At 32.8% G+C, this 19,977-nt stretch overlaps 1 protein-coding gene across 2 annotated transcripts; it reads left to right on the top strand.

The window, feature by feature from the left end:
* The first annotated feature begins 4,900 nt into the window (after positions 1–4,900).
* LOC110628226 (LMBR1 domain-containing protein 2 homolog A) lies at positions 4,901–18,428 on the top strand. Of its 2 annotated transcripts, none has more exons than XM_021774781.2 (14): positions 4,901–5,190; positions 5,805–5,881; positions 10,094–10,252; positions 10,588–10,804; positions 11,358–11,444; positions 11,522–11,661; positions 14,955–15,035; positions 15,139–15,203; positions 15,829–16,004; positions 16,097–16,227; positions 16,318–16,399; positions 16,836–17,049; positions 17,186–17,286; positions 17,517–18,428. In XM_021774781.2, exons 1-14 carry the CDS (start codon positions 5,023–5,025, stop codon positions 18,006–18,008), a joined length of 2,190 nt encoding a protein of 729 aa, XP_021630473.1. In that variant the 5' UTR covers positions 4,901–5,022; the 3' UTR covers positions 18,009–18,428. The 2 variants fall into 2 exon arrangements, with proteins under 2 accessions (XP_021630473.1, XP_021630475.1); XM_021774783.2 differs by having other exon boundaries at positions 5,130–5,190; positions 10,116–10,252.
* The last annotated feature ends 1,549 nt before the right edge of the window (positions 18,429–19,977 follow it).

Raw genomic sequence — 19,977 nt, 5'->3', positions numbered from 1 at the left:
CTCAACTGTAGTTGACCTATTGGGAAAAATAATAATAATAAAGGTAAAAGAAATATAACGTCGTTTTAGACATAAATTCTAATGGTATAGTGAGATACTATTAGGTTTATCGTTAATTCGATTTGTTTTAAAGTCAAATTCAATTTAATAAATTAAAATTTGAAATTAAAGTATTTATAAAAATTAAAATCTAAATTGAACTGATTTATTCGTTTCGATTCGATCGGTTAAATTTTTTAATTTTTATATTTTATTTTAATTATTTTATAATTTAATTAAATTAATTCAACCTTGCTTAAGATCTAATATTCCTATGTTATGAAAAAAATATAATACTGATAAGTAATCGATTTGATTTGATTTTTTATGATTAAAATCGAACTAAATTTAAATAGCTGAATTTTTTAAAAATTAAAATTTTCTAAGACTAAAACCTAACCAAATAGAAACAACTAAACTTTTTGAAAATTAAAACTGAACCAATCGAATAATTTATAAAATCGAACTAAATTTTTAAATTAATTCAGTTTAATCAATTATTTTAATTTAAACCAAGTACTGCTCACATTAAATACTATAAATCCGTTCTTCTTAATTAGTAGTATTAAGTTCTAACCAAAAGACAAAATCACATAAGAAAATTTTGTACCTACTCATGATAGTATCCAATGCTAATCCAATGGCTCGAATCAATAACTTTTAGATATGAGTAATTTAAATAAAGGTATATAATAGGCATGAAACTTGAAACCAAACATGTATAATGCTTGTCTTCACAAAAAAGTTACTTTTCCCCATCAATGGAAATTTCTTGCACCGAATAGCATTGTTTTCCTTTTGTTTGATTTGGGATTGGAGTACTATAGTATTATATTTCTTACCAGACATTTTCTTTTATAAGAAGTCTTAAATTGTAAGTAGCACGTATTTGGGTTGTCATTTAGTATATTGATTTATTTGATTAGAGAAGAAGAGGTGGGGAGGACATGGACAGATCGGCACCACAATAAGCAAACATGTAAGAAGAATAATAGAGATTATTGGGATTATCGTGGGAGGGAGTGGTTGGACGTTGATTGCCTGAATTGGGTTTTCTTGCACAACAATATAATATAAATATTACGAAAAATAGGGAAAAAGAAAATTAAAATTGGTAATTCGAATCTCATATCAAAATTAATGAGTCTGGTTAAAATTACAAAACAATAATAAATAAATAAAGTTGAAAATCTTCTTGCCTTAGTCTCAATCTGAATAGAAGGCTGAGATTTAGTTTTGCAAATTTCAATGGAAGTCGTTTTCTTTTGCTTTATTAGGTAGAATGGTTCTCGAACCATTAATGTTGTATCCTTTTCTCTCAACATGTTATGTCATGCCACAGGCAGTTTTTTGGATTTTAATGCTTAGTTTTTGTTTTCCATTTATCTTCTTTCAAAATTCTGAAACCTCGTAAACTAAGAGATAATTTAGAAATTTGAATTCATTTTAAATTTTATTATTTATTAATTTTAGATAATATCTTCTGGATTCTTATTTTGCAGTGAGTATCATGACAACATATATAATAAAAATGGCGGTATTGAACAACTTTATGATTTTTTAAAATTTATAATTCAGTTTTTGGATATTATCATTATTAATAATTCAATTTTTTTAATTTAAAAAATTTATTAAAATATTATTATATTTTATTTTCATTAACAAAATAATCACTCTATCTATTTATACCATTAAAAATATAGCAAAATACTAAATTTCCCTTGTTCTTCTTCTCCTCCTTTTTTTTCTCCTCCTCATTCTTCATCGATTCTTTCTCATTTCCTTCTTTTTTATTCTTCTTCAATTTTTCTTTTTATTTATTTTTAATGAAGATGAGGAGGAGGCGATTTTTTTTTCTTTTCTTTCTTCTCCTTTATCATTATCTTATTATTATTATTATTTTTTCTTCTTTTTGGAGAAAGAGGAGGAGGATGGACAATTTCATTGACGGAAAGAAAAGACATTTTAATAGTTATGAAAAAAAATAATAATGTTTTAATATATTTATGAAAATATAGAGATTGATTTGTTAAAAATAGCAATATTCAATTACTAAACAAAGGGTTTTATTTAAGAGCAAAATTAGATTTTAAAAATATTTTCTCTAATATTTTATCTATTTTTAATGAAAAAGAGAATAAAAGAATTATTCCGTTGACGAAAATAAAAAATAAAAAAATTTTAATATATTTTTAAAAATATAGAAATTGACTTATTAATAACGGCAATACTCAAAAACTAAATAATAAATATCTCTTTTATAAATAAAAGATGCATTTTGAAATTTAAATAAATCACTTGCACTGTGAATTCTACTGAATTTTTTTTTCTACCATAGAATAATAATGCCATTAATTAATAATCTCTTTTGTTAAAAAGAAAAAGGAATTAACAGCCACGTGCGGTGGTGATGATAGCCAATGAAAGAAATAGTTAATCAATGGACAAAGATAAAAAGAAAAAAATAAGCATGAGTGTTAGCTTTGGAAAAGAGGCCATCCATTGATTGCTCCTCTGCACATAAAGATCAAAGAAAGAAATGGGAAGCCAATGGCCACCAAACAAAGTGGATAAAAACATGAAAAAAAGCCAATTGAGAATCTTCGAAAGCATCTTACCAATTAGAGGGGTCAAAAGAGGGAGGTGGGAAGTGATAAAAAAGGAGCAGCTAATGATGAAGATAGGGAAGGCCAGCAAAAGCAATTAGCCTTCAGACTTGTGCACAGTGGCCAATGGCCAGTGGTGTTTTGTACTTTTTGAACGGCCATACTCATCTGGCGGGTGTGGACCAGCTGGTTTCTGTGCTGCTGGGGATGGGGATCAATGGTTGTGTGGCTGAAACAGGACACTCTGACACAGATTTGCAGGTGTTGGTTGGAAGGTTTATTCATCAGTATTTTTCATGCATGCAAGTCTCAGTACAACGGCAACGGTTGTGCTATTTTTGTAGGTATTGGATCCAATTGAATTTTATTGAGGTTGAGTAATATATAATTACGTTGGAGAAAAATAAATATTTTATATAGATTATTAATTAAAATATATTAAATTAAATGAATTTAAATAATTTAAAATTAATTAAAATTATTATAGAATTATAGATTAATAAATAATTTATTTTTGATATGTATAACTAAAACGGCAAAATATAAAATCTCCTCTAAAGTTTGTAGAGAGATTTTTCTCTGTTTTAGGCTACCAAATCTTTTTTTTGCCGAGTCTTTGTGGCTGAAGGGGCAGGGGATGACTTCCCTCTAACCCCATAGAAGGTAGGTTTTCCTTCCTATACTGGTCTAAATAGCTTGTTTGGTTTGCATATTGACAGGTTAATGGAGTTTTATATAGGGAATTTCTTTTAGGACTTGCAAAGCTATTAATGGTATTGTGAATGCCACGAGGGTCTGATTCTAACAGTTGGATCAATATCACGCCTGCTTGCATGCTTTTTTGGTGACCTTAAATACCAAATTTGGTGAAGGAGCTTTGGCACTAACCTCCATCGGCTGTGGATCTTTTTGTTTCTCTTTTTTGGATGCTCCAATCTCAGTCCTCCTTGGCTGAACCTCATAAATCTTGAAGGAAGGCATAGGTTCCCTTCAGTGTTGCTCTCAGATTGACAGTGGAAAAGACGATAGTGAGAGTTTGACAGAGATTCTTAAAGACTTCTTGAGTTGAGGTTTGAGTGATGGGTTTAGGCCTAAAGTTGTGCTGTTTTGGGCCTATTGTCTTCTTTATTTTTTTTATATTAGGATAAAGCCCAACTACTTTATAATGAATTTTTATATACCTTAAAAAAATATATTAGAAAAAAATTTAAAAATTTAAAAATTTTTATATTTAAGTTTAAAATTTTAAATTTTGAATAATAAAATTAAAATTTTCTCATTTAGTCTCAATTATAATTAATAAAAATAAATTGAATATGGAAAGTTATTAAAAAATTATAATATAATTTCTAAAATTTTATTTGATTAATAAAATAATTCTTAAAATACATATTTTTATTTAATAATGTCCTTTTTTATTAATCTCACTATTCACTTCTCATTCTTATTTTTATACAATAAAATTTAATGAAAATTTAAAATATAAAAAAATTATAGTATAAAATATATAATATTTTATTTTATTTAATATTATTGATATGAAATATAGTTTTTTATCGAATTAACAAATAAATTAATATACATTATACGTATAATTTTTAAATAAATAATAATATAAAAATATTAAATATTTCAAATAATTTAGAAGAATCGTAATTGATAAATTTAAATTTTTATAAAAATTATAAAAAGAATAATTACAGAAATGATTTTATACAGTAAAATATATATATTTAATATTATTAATATAATATATATATATTTATATATTAAAAATATATAAAAAATATAAATATTTAATGAAATATTTTAATATATAATATTTATATAGTGAAAATTTATTTATAATAAATATTTATTTAATATTATATATAATAAATATAAAGTAAATTTATTTTTAATATAAAATTTAAATTAAAAGACTATATATTTATTAATATAAAATTTTAGAAATTATATTATAATTTATTATTAATTTTTTATATTTAATTTAATTTTTTTAAGTATAATTGTGATAAGTTGAGAAAGATTTAATTTTATTATATAAAATTTTAAATTTAAAATATAAATATGAATTAATATAAATATTTGAATTTTTTTTATTTAATATAGTTTTTGAGAAATAATTTTATATGAGTTATAAATTTTTTTAATTAAAATTAAATAATTAAAATCGAAATAAATATAAAAAATTGATTTTATATGAAAAGTAAAAATAATAAATTTTTTTTTATACAATAGTCTTGCAGACATCGGGCCTATTGAGATCCGTATTACCGGGTCCCTTTACAATTTCTTCGTCTTCCCCAAGTAAGGGTGGGAAACAGAGACATTTTTATCAACAACGTGAGAGAGATCGTTGAAGAGACGGGGGGAGATGTGGGTTTTTAGCCTGATTTCGCTGCCTATTACCCTAGGCATGGTGATTTTGACGTTGAGGTACTTCGCCGGCCCGGAGGTGCCTCGCTATGTCCTCTTCACCGTTGGATACACCTGGTTCTGTTCTCTCTCCATTATCATCCTTGTACCAGCTGATATCTATACGGTACTTGCAATTCCATCGTGATTTAACTTGTGTCATTTTCTTATACATGTGTGTAAACTTTGTTAATTTTCATTTTCTTTTACATGTATGTAAACTTTGTTAATTTTCATTTTCTTTTTCTAAAAGAAAAAGTTGAATTGCAATTTCTTCTGTTTCTTCTCTAGACCTTAATTGAGTGTTGGTTCATTTGAGCCATTTGGTTTCCTTGAAGATACCTTATGAAAAGAAGTGCAGCCTCATTTTATTATCTTAGCTAAAAACTCAGTTTGACTTATTTAAATGTGTCAACGGGAGAAGCTATGATGTACCCTTTTTATAATTTTTATTTTTGGTTAGTTTAAGAAAACTGGAGCTGAATAGGTTTTGAGTTTCAGTTTTGTTGAGTTTCCTTAAATGGTATTCAAGATAAACATTTTGATCGTGCTTAAAACTAGTATCTCATTCAATCCTCTTGGAGTTCACGTTGTCTGATTTTAGATATGAGAAATCCTATCGAGTTTCTACTTCCTGTTAGTTATTCCTGTCCCGTATCGTTTTAAGGCACTGGTACTGATCGTTTGATAGGGTTTTCAAAACATTCACTAATTTAGCTGAGTGTTTTATTGTGTGTTCAGACAAAATTTTATCTTGACAATGGAGGCATTTCTTTCTTTTGGAGCTTGGCCTATTGGAGTACATTTTTACTTACATGGTATGTCCCATTCTAAACTTGCACTTTTTTATTTTTATCCTTCTTTCTTTCCTTTTATTTACCATTCTGAGTCATAATGCTGAATATGGCACCATGTAAAGAGTTTCTATAATTTTGTTATTGAAAATGATGATGAAAAAAAGGAGAGGGAAGCAAAAGTTTTGAGAGAAAAATACTTGATGATTCCATTGAGGTATATATATTCATTACAAGAATATATAGTAGGTAAGAAAATAAATTAATTCTCTAATTATAGTCTAATCATATCCCATTCATATTCCTAATTATGTACACAATCACTATAAATCCAAGAAGTATCTCAACACTCCCTTCAAGCTAGAGCGAATATGTCATATGCTCCAACCTTGTTATAAATATATTTGATTCATGAATATCAGCTAGTTGATCATTTGAGTTGACAAAGCTAGTAGAAATGCATCCTAACTCAATCTTTTGCCTAATAAAATAGCAATCCACCTCTATATGTTTTGTTCTCTCATGAAAAATTGGATTTGATGCAATATGGAGGGCATTTTGATTATCACATATCAGCTTCATTTGGCCAATATCGCTATATTTCAATTCCTGAAGGAGTTGCTTCGACCAAATAAGTTCACATGTTGCCAAAGCCATAGCTCGATATTCTTCTTCTGCACTTGATTTTGCACCCTGTCTTTTATTTTTTGCAAGATATAAGATTCCCTTCAATCATAACATAATATCCTGAAGGAGATTGTCTATCTGAAGGGGAACATGCCCAATTTGCATTAGAATAGCCAACAATTTGTGAGCCATCCTTGTCTTCTTAGAGTAGACCCTGTTTTGGAGCTCCTTTGATATATTTAAGAATGCAAATGATTGCATTCTAGTGACTACTGTATGAGGTTTGTAGGAATTGACTAATTACATTCACAGCAAAGGAAATATCTGGTCGCTTGATAGTGAGATAATTGAGCTTGCCAGCTAATCTTCTATATCTAACAGGATCTTTAAGTGACTCTCCCTGTTCAGGAACAAGTTTGACATTTGAATCTATGGGAGTGTCCACATGTTTACAGTCTAATATGCATGTTTCTTCAATATATCCAAAGCATATTTCCATTGAGAAATCGTAATATCTGTTTAGACTGTACCGCTTCAATCTCCAAGAAATACTTCAATTTCTCCAGATCTTTAGTTTGTAAATGACTGAACAAATATTGCTTAAGCTGAGAGATTCCATCACAATCATTTTCTGTAATGGTAATATCATCAACATAGACCATCAAGTAGATGCATCTATCACCTATCACTGTTATGATAAAAAAATACGGAATGATCAGAATTACTTCAAGACATTTCAAACTGTTGAATTACAGTGCTGAATCGTCCAAATCATGCTACTGGAGACTATTTTAGACCATACAAGGATTGTCGAAGACGACATACTAAGCTTGACTCCCCCTGAGCAACAAACCCCTGGAGGTTGCTCCATATAGACTTTTTTGGCGAGCTCACCATGAAGAAAGGCATTTTTAATGTCCAGTTGATGAAAGGTCCAGTAATTCATTACAGCCAATGAGATAAGGAGGTGAATAGAAACTATTTTGGGTACTGAAGAGAAAGTATCACTGTAATCAAGTAAAAAAATCTGTGTGTAACCTTTAGCTACAAGGCGAGCTTTAAGGCGATCAATTTTGCCATCAGGTCCCCCCTTAACTGTGTAAACCCATCGAAAACCAACGATAGACTTGCTAGGTGGTAAAGATACCAGTTCTCAAGTTCCATTATTATGAAGAGCAGTCATCTCCTCAACTATTGCATTACACAAATTAAGATGATCCAATGCTTCTCTAACTGTCTTGGGTATAGAAACAACAGATACAATGGAAACAAAGTATAATAGGAAGGAGACAAACAATGGTAACTCACAAAATTATAAATGGGATGAGGATTTCGAGAAGAGCGAATACCTTTTCGAAGAGCAAGAGGAGTAGCTGTTGCTACTGAAGGCATAACCGAAATAGGTGATGATGGAACTGGAGGTGAGTCATTAGAAGTACCTGCATCAAGTATCATTGTTATTAGCAGATAGGTGAAGCCGACGTGTGTCGACTTGAAGAGGTGGTGTAGGAGTGGGAGATAGATTGACTTGAGGTCTAGGAGAGATAAGAGTTGAAGGTATTGACAAAACTCTAGGAACAAAGGTTTTGTGCGTTGGACTAAAAGAAAAGTAAGGGGAGGTTTCAAAAAAGGTGACATTTGCAGAGACAAAATATCTATTAGTAGTGAGATTATAGCATTTATAACCTTTTTGAAGCCGAGAATAGCTGAGAAAGACACATTTAATTAATTTAGGCTGGAGTTTGTCTTTATCAGGGGTATGATCATGAGCAAAACATATACATCCAAAAACTCGCAGAGACAACTGGTTGGAGGTCTTGGTTAGGAAAGAGAATCAAATGAGGACTCTGATGCTGCAAAACAGAGGAAAGCATACGGTTGATTAAGTAGCAGGCATTAAGGACTGTCCTGCCCCAAAAACACAGCGGAACATTATGATGTATGTGTAAGGTGCTGACTGTTTCAATCAAATGCTGATTTGTTCACTTCGCAACACTATTTTGTTGAGGACTATGGGCACAAAAAGTCTGGTGAGTAACACTCTTAGTAAACAAGAAATGAGAAAAAGAAGAGGAAAGATATTCTCGTACATTATCACTATGCAATACCTTATGCGAATACCAAATTGATTATGTATTTTAGTACAAAATTTTTGAAAAATGGAGAATAACTCAGAGCTATTCTTCATTAAAAAAAGCCAGTGCAATGAGAATAATTATCAATAAAAGTAATAAAATAATGAAATTCTAAGGTTGTATTGACACGACTTGGACCTCAAATGTCTGAATGAACAATGTCAAACATCGAGGTGGCCTTATTATTACTCACTTGGGAAATGAAGCCTAAGTGTGTTTTTCAAGTTGACATGACTCACATGCTAAATAAGACAAAGAAGAAAGACTATGGACAATTTTCTGCAATTTGAAAAGACTAGGATGTCCCAAACGGTTATGAATAAGCTCAGCGGAAGTGGTAGAAATAAAAGCAGCTGGAGAAGTGGAGAGATGGTATAATCCTTGTGACTAAGATCCTTTTCTAATCATTCTCCCAGTACTCCGGTCCTACACCACAACAGAATTAGCAGTAAAGGTTACTGAACAATTAAGATTTTTAGTCAATTTGCTAATAGAGATTAAATTATATAGATATTCAGGAGTGAACAAGATAGTAGTTAAGGAAATAGAAAGGAGTTGTACTTTTCCTATTCCTTTAACTTGAATTTGTGAACCATTAGCTAAGGTGACTTTAGATAGTGTGGAAGGTGAAACAAGAGTACAGAAAAGATTGTGATTACTAGAGATGTGATCAGAAGCACCAAAGTCTAGGATCCATGGACCAACAGGTGAAAACTTAGTTAGACAAGCAAAGAAATTACCAGAATGAGCAATGCCGAAAGATGAAGGATGTTGCTTAGCTGTTTGGAACTGCAAGTATTCTTTATAGTCTTTTCCAGTTAAAGTGATTAAACTGCAATTGGGGTATATATACTGTCTACAAGAATACATACTAGGTAAGAAAATAAATTAATTCCCTAATTATAGTCTAATGATATCTCAATCATGTCACATAATCGCATCCCTAATTATGTACAGCAGTTGATGTACCCTTGCTTGAACACACAGTAAAAATCCTGCCATTCAGTTATTGAACTTATGGATAAAGATATAGAAAAAAAAATACAATTGTTTAAATAACTTAAGTGAACTAACTTTATTGACCGGATTCGCATATTTCCATTGCACATGCAGCTGAAAGAAAATTGACTTAGTTCTGACAGACATGCATGAGAAACAATAGATTTCTGTGAGATGGCATTTTCTTTATTTCTCATGCATATATATTTTCATTTTCCATTTAGCTTTCACTTTGTCTTCTATATATTAAACATGGTCACATCCTCCCTGCCTGTGTCTGAACAAAATGGATCATATCAGTTTTCAAGGTGTAGGCAGCTTTTATAGGAAGCACAGAGAGGGAAAGTTATAAATACTTTTCCTTAAATACCATTTTGTTTGGTGATAATATTTTTCTTAAGGACAGTTGTAAATAGTTTTTTAGTCTTTAGATGCATAATTCCTCATTTACCTATATCATGTTATCTCTAAGCAGGGCTGTGGTGCCCCTTATTCAGGGTTTTGAAGATGCTGGAGACTTCACTGTGACAGAAAGATTAAAGACGAGTATACGCGCTAACTTGGTTTTCTATTTAATTGTGGGATCTATTGGACTTTTTGGACTTGTTCTCCTCATCTTGATGAAAAAAATAAGGTTTCTTATACCCTCCTAAAGTTCTTTGGACTACACTATTATGCTTACTTTATATTCTTAGTTTTGCAGTTTCCACGTGTTGTTAGTTCTTAATGTATTTGCATTTTCTTTAGAATCTCCTACATCTTTTCTTTCATTTACGTGCTGAATAAATCTATCTAGTATTCTTTCTGCTCTGCATATTGAATGAATCAGTTATTCACAATCATGTTATATGGACATGGAACAGTGATTAATGCATGTACCATATGGCGGTATACATCACTAAATACAATTCATTTTCAGTCTTTGAAAAATTGGTTAGGCATCATATTCTTTGCTATCTTTATTGACAGAAGTGGAAGTAATGTGCTTGGTGTTGCCATGGCATGCTCAAATACATTTGGACTAGTTACAGGTGCCTTTCTTCTTGGTTTTGGTTTGAGTGAAATTCCTAAGAGTCTGTGGAAAAATGCGGATTGGACAACCCGCCAAAAGGTTCTTACTCATAAAATTGCCAAAATGGCTGTGAAACTTGATGACGCTCATCAAGAACTTTCAAATGCTATTGTAGTAAGTGTCCTTTTAACCCAGCCCCCACCCCACTCTGCTTCTTTGTCTTGTTAAAAAAAAAAGGGTTATAAGTAGCATTTTGTTTTTATATCTCACAAACATGCCTTTATTTTCTGTAATCTTTAAGTTTTTTTTTTAGGCTTTGTCTGGAAAAATATTCTTTTCTTGGCATTGTAGAGTTCTTCCTCCCCCTCCCTAATCATTTATACTTCATCAGAATTTTTTTTTAAAAAAAAAAAGACATTGGAAATAGTGTATGTTTCAGTAATTAATGTTATTAAGCAATTTCTGATGTTTTCTTTCCTCCTCCTCCTTCCTCTTCTTCCTTTTTTGGGCTAAATAAGCATGTAATCTTTCTCTCAGTTCTTTTTTTTGCATATAATTTTTGGTGCAGCTATTCTGGTTATTTTAAATTATTTTCCAAGAGAATGGGAATTTCAAATTGTTTTTACATTTGCATAAAAATTTCAGTTTCATATGCATCAATGTGGTAGCATTCTAACTTGTTCTTTTTGCTTGCTTGTTCCTCAATTTATTTTGTTATCTTTCATAGGTTGCTCAGGCAACATCCAATCAGATGTCCAAGCGTGATCCTTTGAGACCGTATATGAATGTTATAGATAACATGTTATCTCAAATGGTAGTTCTAATTCTCTCTCCACTTGCTATATTGAGGCGTTTCTTCAAATGTTTTCAGTATTATATACTATTTTGTAGTTCAGGGAAGATCCATCCTTTAAACCACAAGGTGGCCGGCTGGGAGAAAATGATATGGACTATGATACGGATGAGAAATCTATGGCAACACTTAGACGTCATCTTAGGGGAGCTCGTGAGGGCTATTGCCGCTATAAAAGGTAAACTTGTTTGGTAAAATGAAAAAGTAGTAGTTGTTAGATGGTAGGTGTCCTAGCAGTTTTTTATTGCAAAATTATTCTTTTTAAATTAATTTTTATGTTATTCTTTTTAAATTAATTTTTATGTGATGAAATGATTTACATTTGATTAAAATTATAAATGATTATTGAAATATTATGTGTAAGCTTTGCTATAACTGCTAAGATCATGTTTAACAAGAGAAAATGTTTATTATGAACATATAAAAATTTATTATAGTCCTTGATTAATATTTGTTACTACTTTTTCATTTTTTACAACATGTTAAAGGTAAAAGTGATATAAGATAAATGGTAATAATTTTAAAAAGAATATTATATCTGTTATAGGTTATAGGAAGTAAATATATTAATATAGGAAGTAAATATTGATAGATGGATCAGTTGTTTAATATTAGGGATTGTATAATTATAGGTTTGATTTTCATTCCTGTTTAGATATCGTCTCATGTGTAAATAAGTTGTAATTTCTATCGTGAAAAACAACAAATATTATCATTCTACATGGTATCAGAGCCATTCTCGTAGAGATTTAATTTTTTTTTTTTAACTCTTTGACCAAGTTAATCTCAATCAATAAGTAAGATGTAAGTTGCATAAAACATTAAAATAACTAATCATATTTCAAAGGGGAAAAAGAAAAAAAGGATCAACTTTCGAATAATTAATCCACTAATAACAACAAAATAATGTGAAATTCTCGTGCCCTATGAAGCCAACCTGAAATATAACCTCTGCAGCCTTTAAAGTCTCATGAATATCCTCGTCATGTTTCCTTATAGCATGCATTCTCATCTGATTCATTTCTGGTCGATCTTGTGGATTATCACTTAAACAGGCTAAGGCACAAGTAATCATTTCATCCATTTCAATTTTGTTGTACTCCTTCAATCTCTTGTCGACAAAATCATAATTGCCATCGGACCGAACACTTTTAAGTTGAGGTACCATTGAACTATATCAGCAACAGTTTCTTTCCCAGTTATCATCTCCACAAGCATCAGACCATAATAATAAACACTGGTCTTCTGGGTAAACTCCCCACTATTAGCACTTTCAGGAGCCGTACATCTAACAGATTTGCAAGTAGCAGAGAAATCTGAAAAAAACTTTTCACGTCCATACTCTGCAAACTTTGGTAGAAAATCATTATCAATTAGAAAGTCATCTATCCAATCCTTTGTTATATCTCTGTTATAGAATTTACCTTGCTCTAACAGAAAACACAATAATTCTGCAACGCTATCCAAGATTGACATTCTGGTTTTCCAGTCCAAAGTTGATTGCTCTTCTCTCGTGAACAGTACCAATGAACAGTACCGAAAAAAAAAACGCCTCCACCCAATATACGAACGGCAAACAAACCTCAGATCTGACAAAGGGGACGGTGTGACAATTCCAGCGACAGTGAGATCCAAATGTGCAGAGCTAGTGGGCCTGTGAGGAAAGGGCTACCCGTGTGAGACGAGGTGGAGCCGCCAAGGTACTAGCGAACTACAATGCCCGAGGGTCCGGTCTTGGTTTAACAATTGTATTCGATTCAGTTGCGATGAGGATGTCGCAAATTTAGTAGGGGGGTGTGACGTCCACCTGCTAGCTTGTAGATTCCGTCTAACGTTTGGAGATTTAGGACTCTGTTCATCGGGTTACAAATAAAGGGTAACATTTGGAGACTTAGAGCTCTATTCATTTGGGTTACTCATAAAGGGTAACATTTGGAGACTTAGAACTCTGTTCATCGGGGTTATCCATAAAGGGTAACATTTAGAGACTCAGGACTATTTATTTGGATTATTCATAAAGGGTAACATTTGGAGATTTGGGCTCTGTTCATCGGGCATTGTTCACGGGAATTGTTCATCGGGTACTGTTCACGGAAATTGTTCATCGGGTACTATTCACGGGAATTGTTCATCGGGTACTGGTCATCGGTTACTATTTACGAGTACTGTTTACGGGTACTATTTTTTTTATCCTTTGTTTATTTTGATTGTTTTGGGTTGGTTGTCTTTATAGCTGAAGTTAAAACCAATGTGATTATTATGATGATTAAAATCACGGAACACAAATTAAATAGATCTAATTTTTTGGATTGGAGTAAAACTATCCGTATTTATTTACGAAGTATTGAAATGGATGATCATCTTACCAAGAATCCTTCAACTGATGAAACTCGTAGAGATTGGATGAGGGATGATACTCGTTTGTTTCTGCAGATTTGAAATTTTATTCATAGTGAGGTGATTAGTCTTATTAATCATTTTGAATTTGTTAAAGAATTAATGGAGTATTTGGAATTTCTATATTCTGGCAAAGGGAATATTTTCCGTATTTATGATGTGTGTAAGGCGTTTTATCAAACTGAGAAAATGTGGTCTTTTGTTCTAGTACTGAACCTGAATGTTGAGTCATGGCAAAAGCTGTTTGTGAAGTTTTGTGGGTGCGTCAACTATTGGAAGAAGTCAAGTTCACAAATTCGGTGTCTGTGAAATTGTATGGGACGAGTTGATTATACATGTAACAAGTTGGGCATTATTAACATTTATGCTCCAACTTGAGGGGGAGTATTATAGGTTATAAGAAGTAAATATGTTAATACAGGAAGTAAATATTGATAGATGGATCAGTTGCTTAATTTTAGGGATTGTATAATTACAGGTTTGATTTTCTTTCCTGTTTAGATATCGTCTCTGCATAAATAGGTTGTAATCTCTATCGTGAAAAACAACAAATATTATCATTCTACAATATCCTTAATGTCATTTGCTTATCAACAAGAGCTAGGGAAGCTTTACCAATCTGTAATTCCAGCTAACAGCTATTGGCTACAAGTTATTATTTATCAATAATAATGGCCCTTAATGATAATGTGTAATTGTTGATAAGATTTGTGAATTTCTTAGGAGGGAGGAAGGATAGCAGTCAGAATCTCTTATTTAGATTGCCACCTATGACATGACACTTTAGTTTTTAATAATTTCTGGCGTAGAAGAATACTTTTCATGGGACATTCTGTGTTTTTTATCACTGTAGTTTATCTGTGAATGTTTCAGATTTGTGATTTTTGGCTTAGAAGTATCATGAAATTATTGTGGAGGGTGCTTAACACTTCCAATGCGTTTCTTGTGAATGTTGTCAAACAATAATTTTGGATTACTCATGATTTGATTTTGTTTTGTGTATCAGTTTGGAATAGTGCCTTTGAACTCTCATTTCGCAATGTTTGTTGCCTGTATCTAAATTATTTTCTGCAGTGAGTACATGACCTTTGTCCTGGAAGCCCTTGAACTGGAAGACACAATAAAAAATTTTGAACATGGCAGTTCAACTAGATGGTTTGCTTCTGACTACGTTTCCTATTTTCATATAGTTCTTTCTTTACCTGTTGCAAGCTGCAAAATGTTTTCTGGGACCTAATACCTTCACATGCTATTACAGGAAATATATTTCCAGCTTCAGACCTGCTCGAACTGGTAAATTGGGGGCTTTCTTCGATAGAATGGGTAATCACCACATCTGTTAACCCATTTGTTCCTGTTTGATTTTAGATTGTATGTTATGAGGACTGTTTCTATTTTTTTAGAACTTTTTTCAAGAGTCATGATTCTGTTATGTAATTCAACAAAACAGACATCATTTTCTTTCAAGATAATGGAAAACAGGTGCTTTATGATCTGAATTTTTTCTGTTATTAAGTGATGATGTTGATGTATGATTGCCTTGGGGGGTTCTGATCTTGTTGGTTGTTCAGTCATTCATAGCTTGGGATAATTTGGGATTTGTAATTAGGGTTTATCATTTATTTGATGGCCACATAACATTATTGCTCAACCAGGAAAATTATTTGGTGATTTTTTTGTAAAAGATAAGAGGAAGGAAAATTAATAAGCTGAGATCATAATGCCATAATATTCAATAGTCACCCGACTATGGTCAACGATGGGTTTGTCTTGCCCCTATATATATATATATTGCATTTTGTTATTTATGTAATATTTTAATGAATCCCATTTGCTGGTAGTTGGATTTTTTTATTCAGTTGCTTTTTATTCAGTTGCTCAGTTGTATCGGAAAATATTAGCATTGTCTTGAATCAGAAATTCTTGAAAAATATGTGCTTGCTTGCAGAATTTTTTTGGCGATGCATCCTAAGAAAGCAATTTGAGAAGCTCTTGGCTATTATACTGGGTACTATGTCAGCTGCAATTCTTTTGGCTGAAGCAACTCTGCTACCATCTAGAGTTAAGCTCTCACTTTTTTCAATTCTTATAAAGTCTATGGGAAAGCAAGAGCTTTTTGTGCAGGTACATTCTCATCTTCTGTTGGATAATTCTATTATTGGTTTTATTCCCTATATGATGATATGTTTTACTATTCTCTGCTGTTTACTCTTCAGGTCTGGGCTCTTATACCTTTGATGTATATGTGCATCTGCACATACTACTCTTTGTTCAAAATTGGAATGCTAATGTTTTATTCATTAACACCTAGGCAGACAAGCTCAGTCAGCTTGCTCATGATATGCTCGTACGTATTTCCTTGGAGATATGTTATCATCAAGTCTTATTCCAAGAAACCATGGTGATGTCTAATATTGATAAATAACATGTTGCTTAGGATGGTTGCTCGGTATGCTCCTCCAATTTCGTACAATTTTCTCAATCTCATCAGTCTTGATGCTAAAACAATATTTGAAACAGTAAGTCCCCTTGTAGTTCTCATATATGTGCGGGTGGATGCACGTATGCACGTATATCTTGTGATAGGAGAAACTGAATCAAAATGAAGTATTACCTGATATCTATTTAATCTGTTTACTCATTGAACACTTTTATCTTGCTATCTCATCTGGTACCAATGCCCATATGTGGGAATCATGTACAAGGATACTTAGAGTGTGCATATGGTACATAAACTTTTAAGAAGTATTCAAATTCTAGTCTGGCTTAATTGTCTTCTGTTTTTTATGTGAACACTTTCACTTTGGGGGAACCTTGCTTTATTGGATAATGAGAAGATCTTTTAGATGTTTGGCTAACAGTGTTATTTCCTTGGGAATTTCCCATGTTCTCTCCTATTTCTCATCTTCTCCTCACATCAATCACTTTTGGCATAAAATTTTTCATTACTTGCAGCGGATGGGCAAAATTGATGATGTTTTAGAGATCTTTGGAAGTGGATTTAACAAAATCTATCCTCTCATAATGGTCTTGTACACCCTGTTGGTTGCTAGTAATTTCTTTGACCATGTGATTGGTTTCTTTGGAAGCTGGAAGATATTTAGTTTTCAACCTGAAGTTGATGATACTAATGGATTTGACCCATCAGGATTAATTATCCTACAGAAAGGTAACTGCTCTGACCACGTTTTAATAGTAATGCAGGATGCAATATACGGATTCTTGAAATTTAGTTGCACGTTTATATGTGTGGAAGTTTATAAGTATTCTATCTCCCTGTATCTGTGTGTGTGTGTCCTTTGCAGAGCGAACTTGGCTGGAACAAGGACAAAGCGTGGGTGAGCATGTTATCCCACTGGCAAGAAACTTTAACAGTGTGGATATGGAGTCTGGCAGCAATAATGCAGTATGGATTCACTTTTTAAATGATAATGGCATTTTCTTGTTTTTGTTTCTCAATTTTTTTTAATGTTATTCCCATATAAAACACAATTTGACTGGACTAGTAATACTCGCTGATCGTTTTGGAATAGTGAGGTTTGGTTAATGGGATTCTATCATGTGATCGCTATATTTCTTTTGCTTGATCCTCCTAAAACAATATTGCATCGTCTAACTACCAAGTGAAATTCACAGGATAAGACTGCTGTTGAAATGAAGGCAACAAATAGTTTAGTCACTGATGCTGCAGAGGGAAGCACATCAACACCTTCAAAAGGAGGCGGCCGCAGATACAGCACCACCAAAGAAGCTTTTGGCAACAAATATGGTTACTGGAGAGAACAAAGTAGACATGCCAATATTAGGCCTGTGGAGAGCAACATTGCCTCTGCCAAGGTGTCATTGCTTGATGGGGGCAACTCAGAATCCAACGACACACCAGGAGGACCATCTGGTTTGGCAATAAAATGGGAATCAATGAAGAATGGTTTTCAAAGATTTAAGGCAAACATAGGGGCCAAAAGATTTCTTCCTTTACGCCATATCCAGGAAACTAAACTCGTCTCCCGCAATTCATCATTCGAGCCTCTTGATGAAATATTCCAAAGATTAAAACAGCCATCCAATGACCATGGAAGTAACAGCGATGATGATGTGAATGGGCTGATATCAGGCCCTGGAAGATAACGGTAGATTTGTCCACAGAATAGGAACACATGGTTGTTATAGAAATTGAAACACAAAGATGTACAGATAAAGAATGATGCTCAGCGTCCCTGAAGATTTTTCCTGAATTTGGGAGGATGCGATCTGCCAGATGGAGACCTCATACATACATGAGATGAGAATTGAGAAACTCGGATGATATCGTCGCATGGAAGGAAAAACACGAGGGGAGAAAAAAATATACATTTATGTTCATGATTATTAATTGACCACCTGTAGGAGGAACTTGGTATTTCGATTCCATCTGTAGAAAACATTATTCACAATGTTTGCAATGCTTTTTTAACATTTTTTTTTTTGTTTACAGATTGGTGGATAGGTTTAGTGCCTTTGCCGACCAATGTTGAGATTATTTCTATATATTGAGATTATTTCTGTAAATAACCTAGATTTGTAGTAATAATTAGGGATATGATTGTGTGATATGATTGGGATATGATTAGGCTATAATTAGGGAATTAATTTATTTTCTTACCTTGTATGTACTCTTGTAAGTAGTATATATACCCCAATTGGCTTGATGGGAATAATCAAACATTTTCTCTCAAATCTTCTACTCTCTTTTTTTTCTTTTCATCAAAGTTTCATGGTATCAGAGTCAAGAAATTTGGTTCACCTTTGAGTAGCAGACCTGTCACCTTACTTTGATGACTTTCTGGAAATCAGTTAGTCTCACCACCCAGCCCATTCCCCACACCGGCCTCCGATCTATTTTTCGGCGAAGCACTGCCTCCGGACGGGCCTCCACGCGCCACCCTGCGCAGATTGCTTCCGGCCACGCGCCGGCGCATGCACCACTTTCCGGCGACCCTTTCACGCCGGCGATCCTTCTCCCAGCTTCGCCCGGCTCCGGCGACCACAGCCTAGTAGGTTCGGTTGTCAGATCAGCCTGCCTTCACACGTCCGTCATCCACGCGCGGATGCGTGCACATCCTCCGGTGACCGTTTCACGCCGGCGACTCTTCCTTCAGCCTCGTCCGACGCCGGCGACCCCAGCCCAGTAAGTCCGGTCGTCAGATTTACTGTTCACAGGCACTCTTTTTGGCAGATTCGGCTCCTTTTTGCAGATTCGGGTCTCTATTTGATCCCTTGTTGTTTCAGAATTTCTCTCGACATGTCTGAGAAGCAAAACGCCCTCAATACAGGTTCTGAGTCTCTTAAACCTGTCTTTTCAATTGCTACGGTTAACTTGCAAGGGAATAATAATTATGTGTCTTGGGCTGCATCCGTAGAATTATGGTTTGTGGGACAGGGATATAATGATTATTTAACAAAAAATGCCATTGATATCACTGTCACTGATAGATCCAACTGGGTTAAGATTGATGCTCAACTATGTAGTCTTTTGTGGTATTCATTGGATCCAAAATTGCTTGCGTTGTTTCAATCTTGTAAAACTTGTTGTAAGATTTGGACTAAGGCCAAAACGTTGTATACTAATGATATACAACGCATCTATAAGCTTGTGTCAGATATTAGGGGTGAGCAGTATTCGGTTCAAACCGAAAAAATCGACCGAATTGAACCGATTTGAAAATTTGATTCGGTTTTTTAGAAATTTCGGTTCGGTTTTTAATTTCAGAAATTTTGGTTATTTCGGTTCGGTTCGGTTTTGATCAGAAAAAAACCAAAAAAACCGAACCGATTAGTGATAATAATATATTTTTTCAATAATATAGAGAAATTAAATCATATTAAGATTAAAATATTTTAATTAAATTTTAAAATATTAAAAATAAAGTGTAAAAAATAAAAAAAATATTAAAAATCGAAACCAATCAAACCAAACCGAATCGAACCGAATCAGACCGGTTTGATTCGATTCAGTTTCTGACCAAAATCGGTTCTGTTCGGTTTTCATAAACACTAAAATTTTGGTTTTCGATTTATTCGGTTTGGTTCGGTTTTGAACCGAACTGACCGAATGCTC

This window comes from Manihot esculenta, chromosome 12 (genome assembly GCF_001659605.2).
Source record: "Manihot esculenta cultivar AM560-2 chromosome 12, M.esculenta_v8, whole genome shotgun sequence".
Taxonomy (NCBI): Eukaryota; Viridiplantae; Streptophyta; class Magnoliopsida; order Malpighiales; family Euphorbiaceae; genus Manihot; species Manihot esculenta.
Note: the sequence above shows the minus strand (reverse complement) of the source record. Positions and strands in the feature narration are given on the sequence as shown.

What these genes read in the sequence shown, in the direction of transcription:
- LOC110628226 (XM_021774781.2), top strand. Translation starts at nt 5,023, where the DNA reads ATGTGGGTTTTTAGCCTGATTTCGCTGCCTATTACCCTAGGCATGGTG. An exon ending in GGCTATTGCCGCTATAAAAG is followed by an intron (nt 11,662 to 14,954) that starts GTAAACTTGTTT and finishes TATTTTCTGCAG; the next exon opens with TGAGTACATGACCTTTGTCC. An exon ending in CTAAAACAATATTTGAAACA is followed by an intron (nt 16,400 to 16,835) that starts GTAAGTCCCCTT and finishes CATTACTTGCAG; the next exon opens with CGGATGGGCAAAATTGATGA.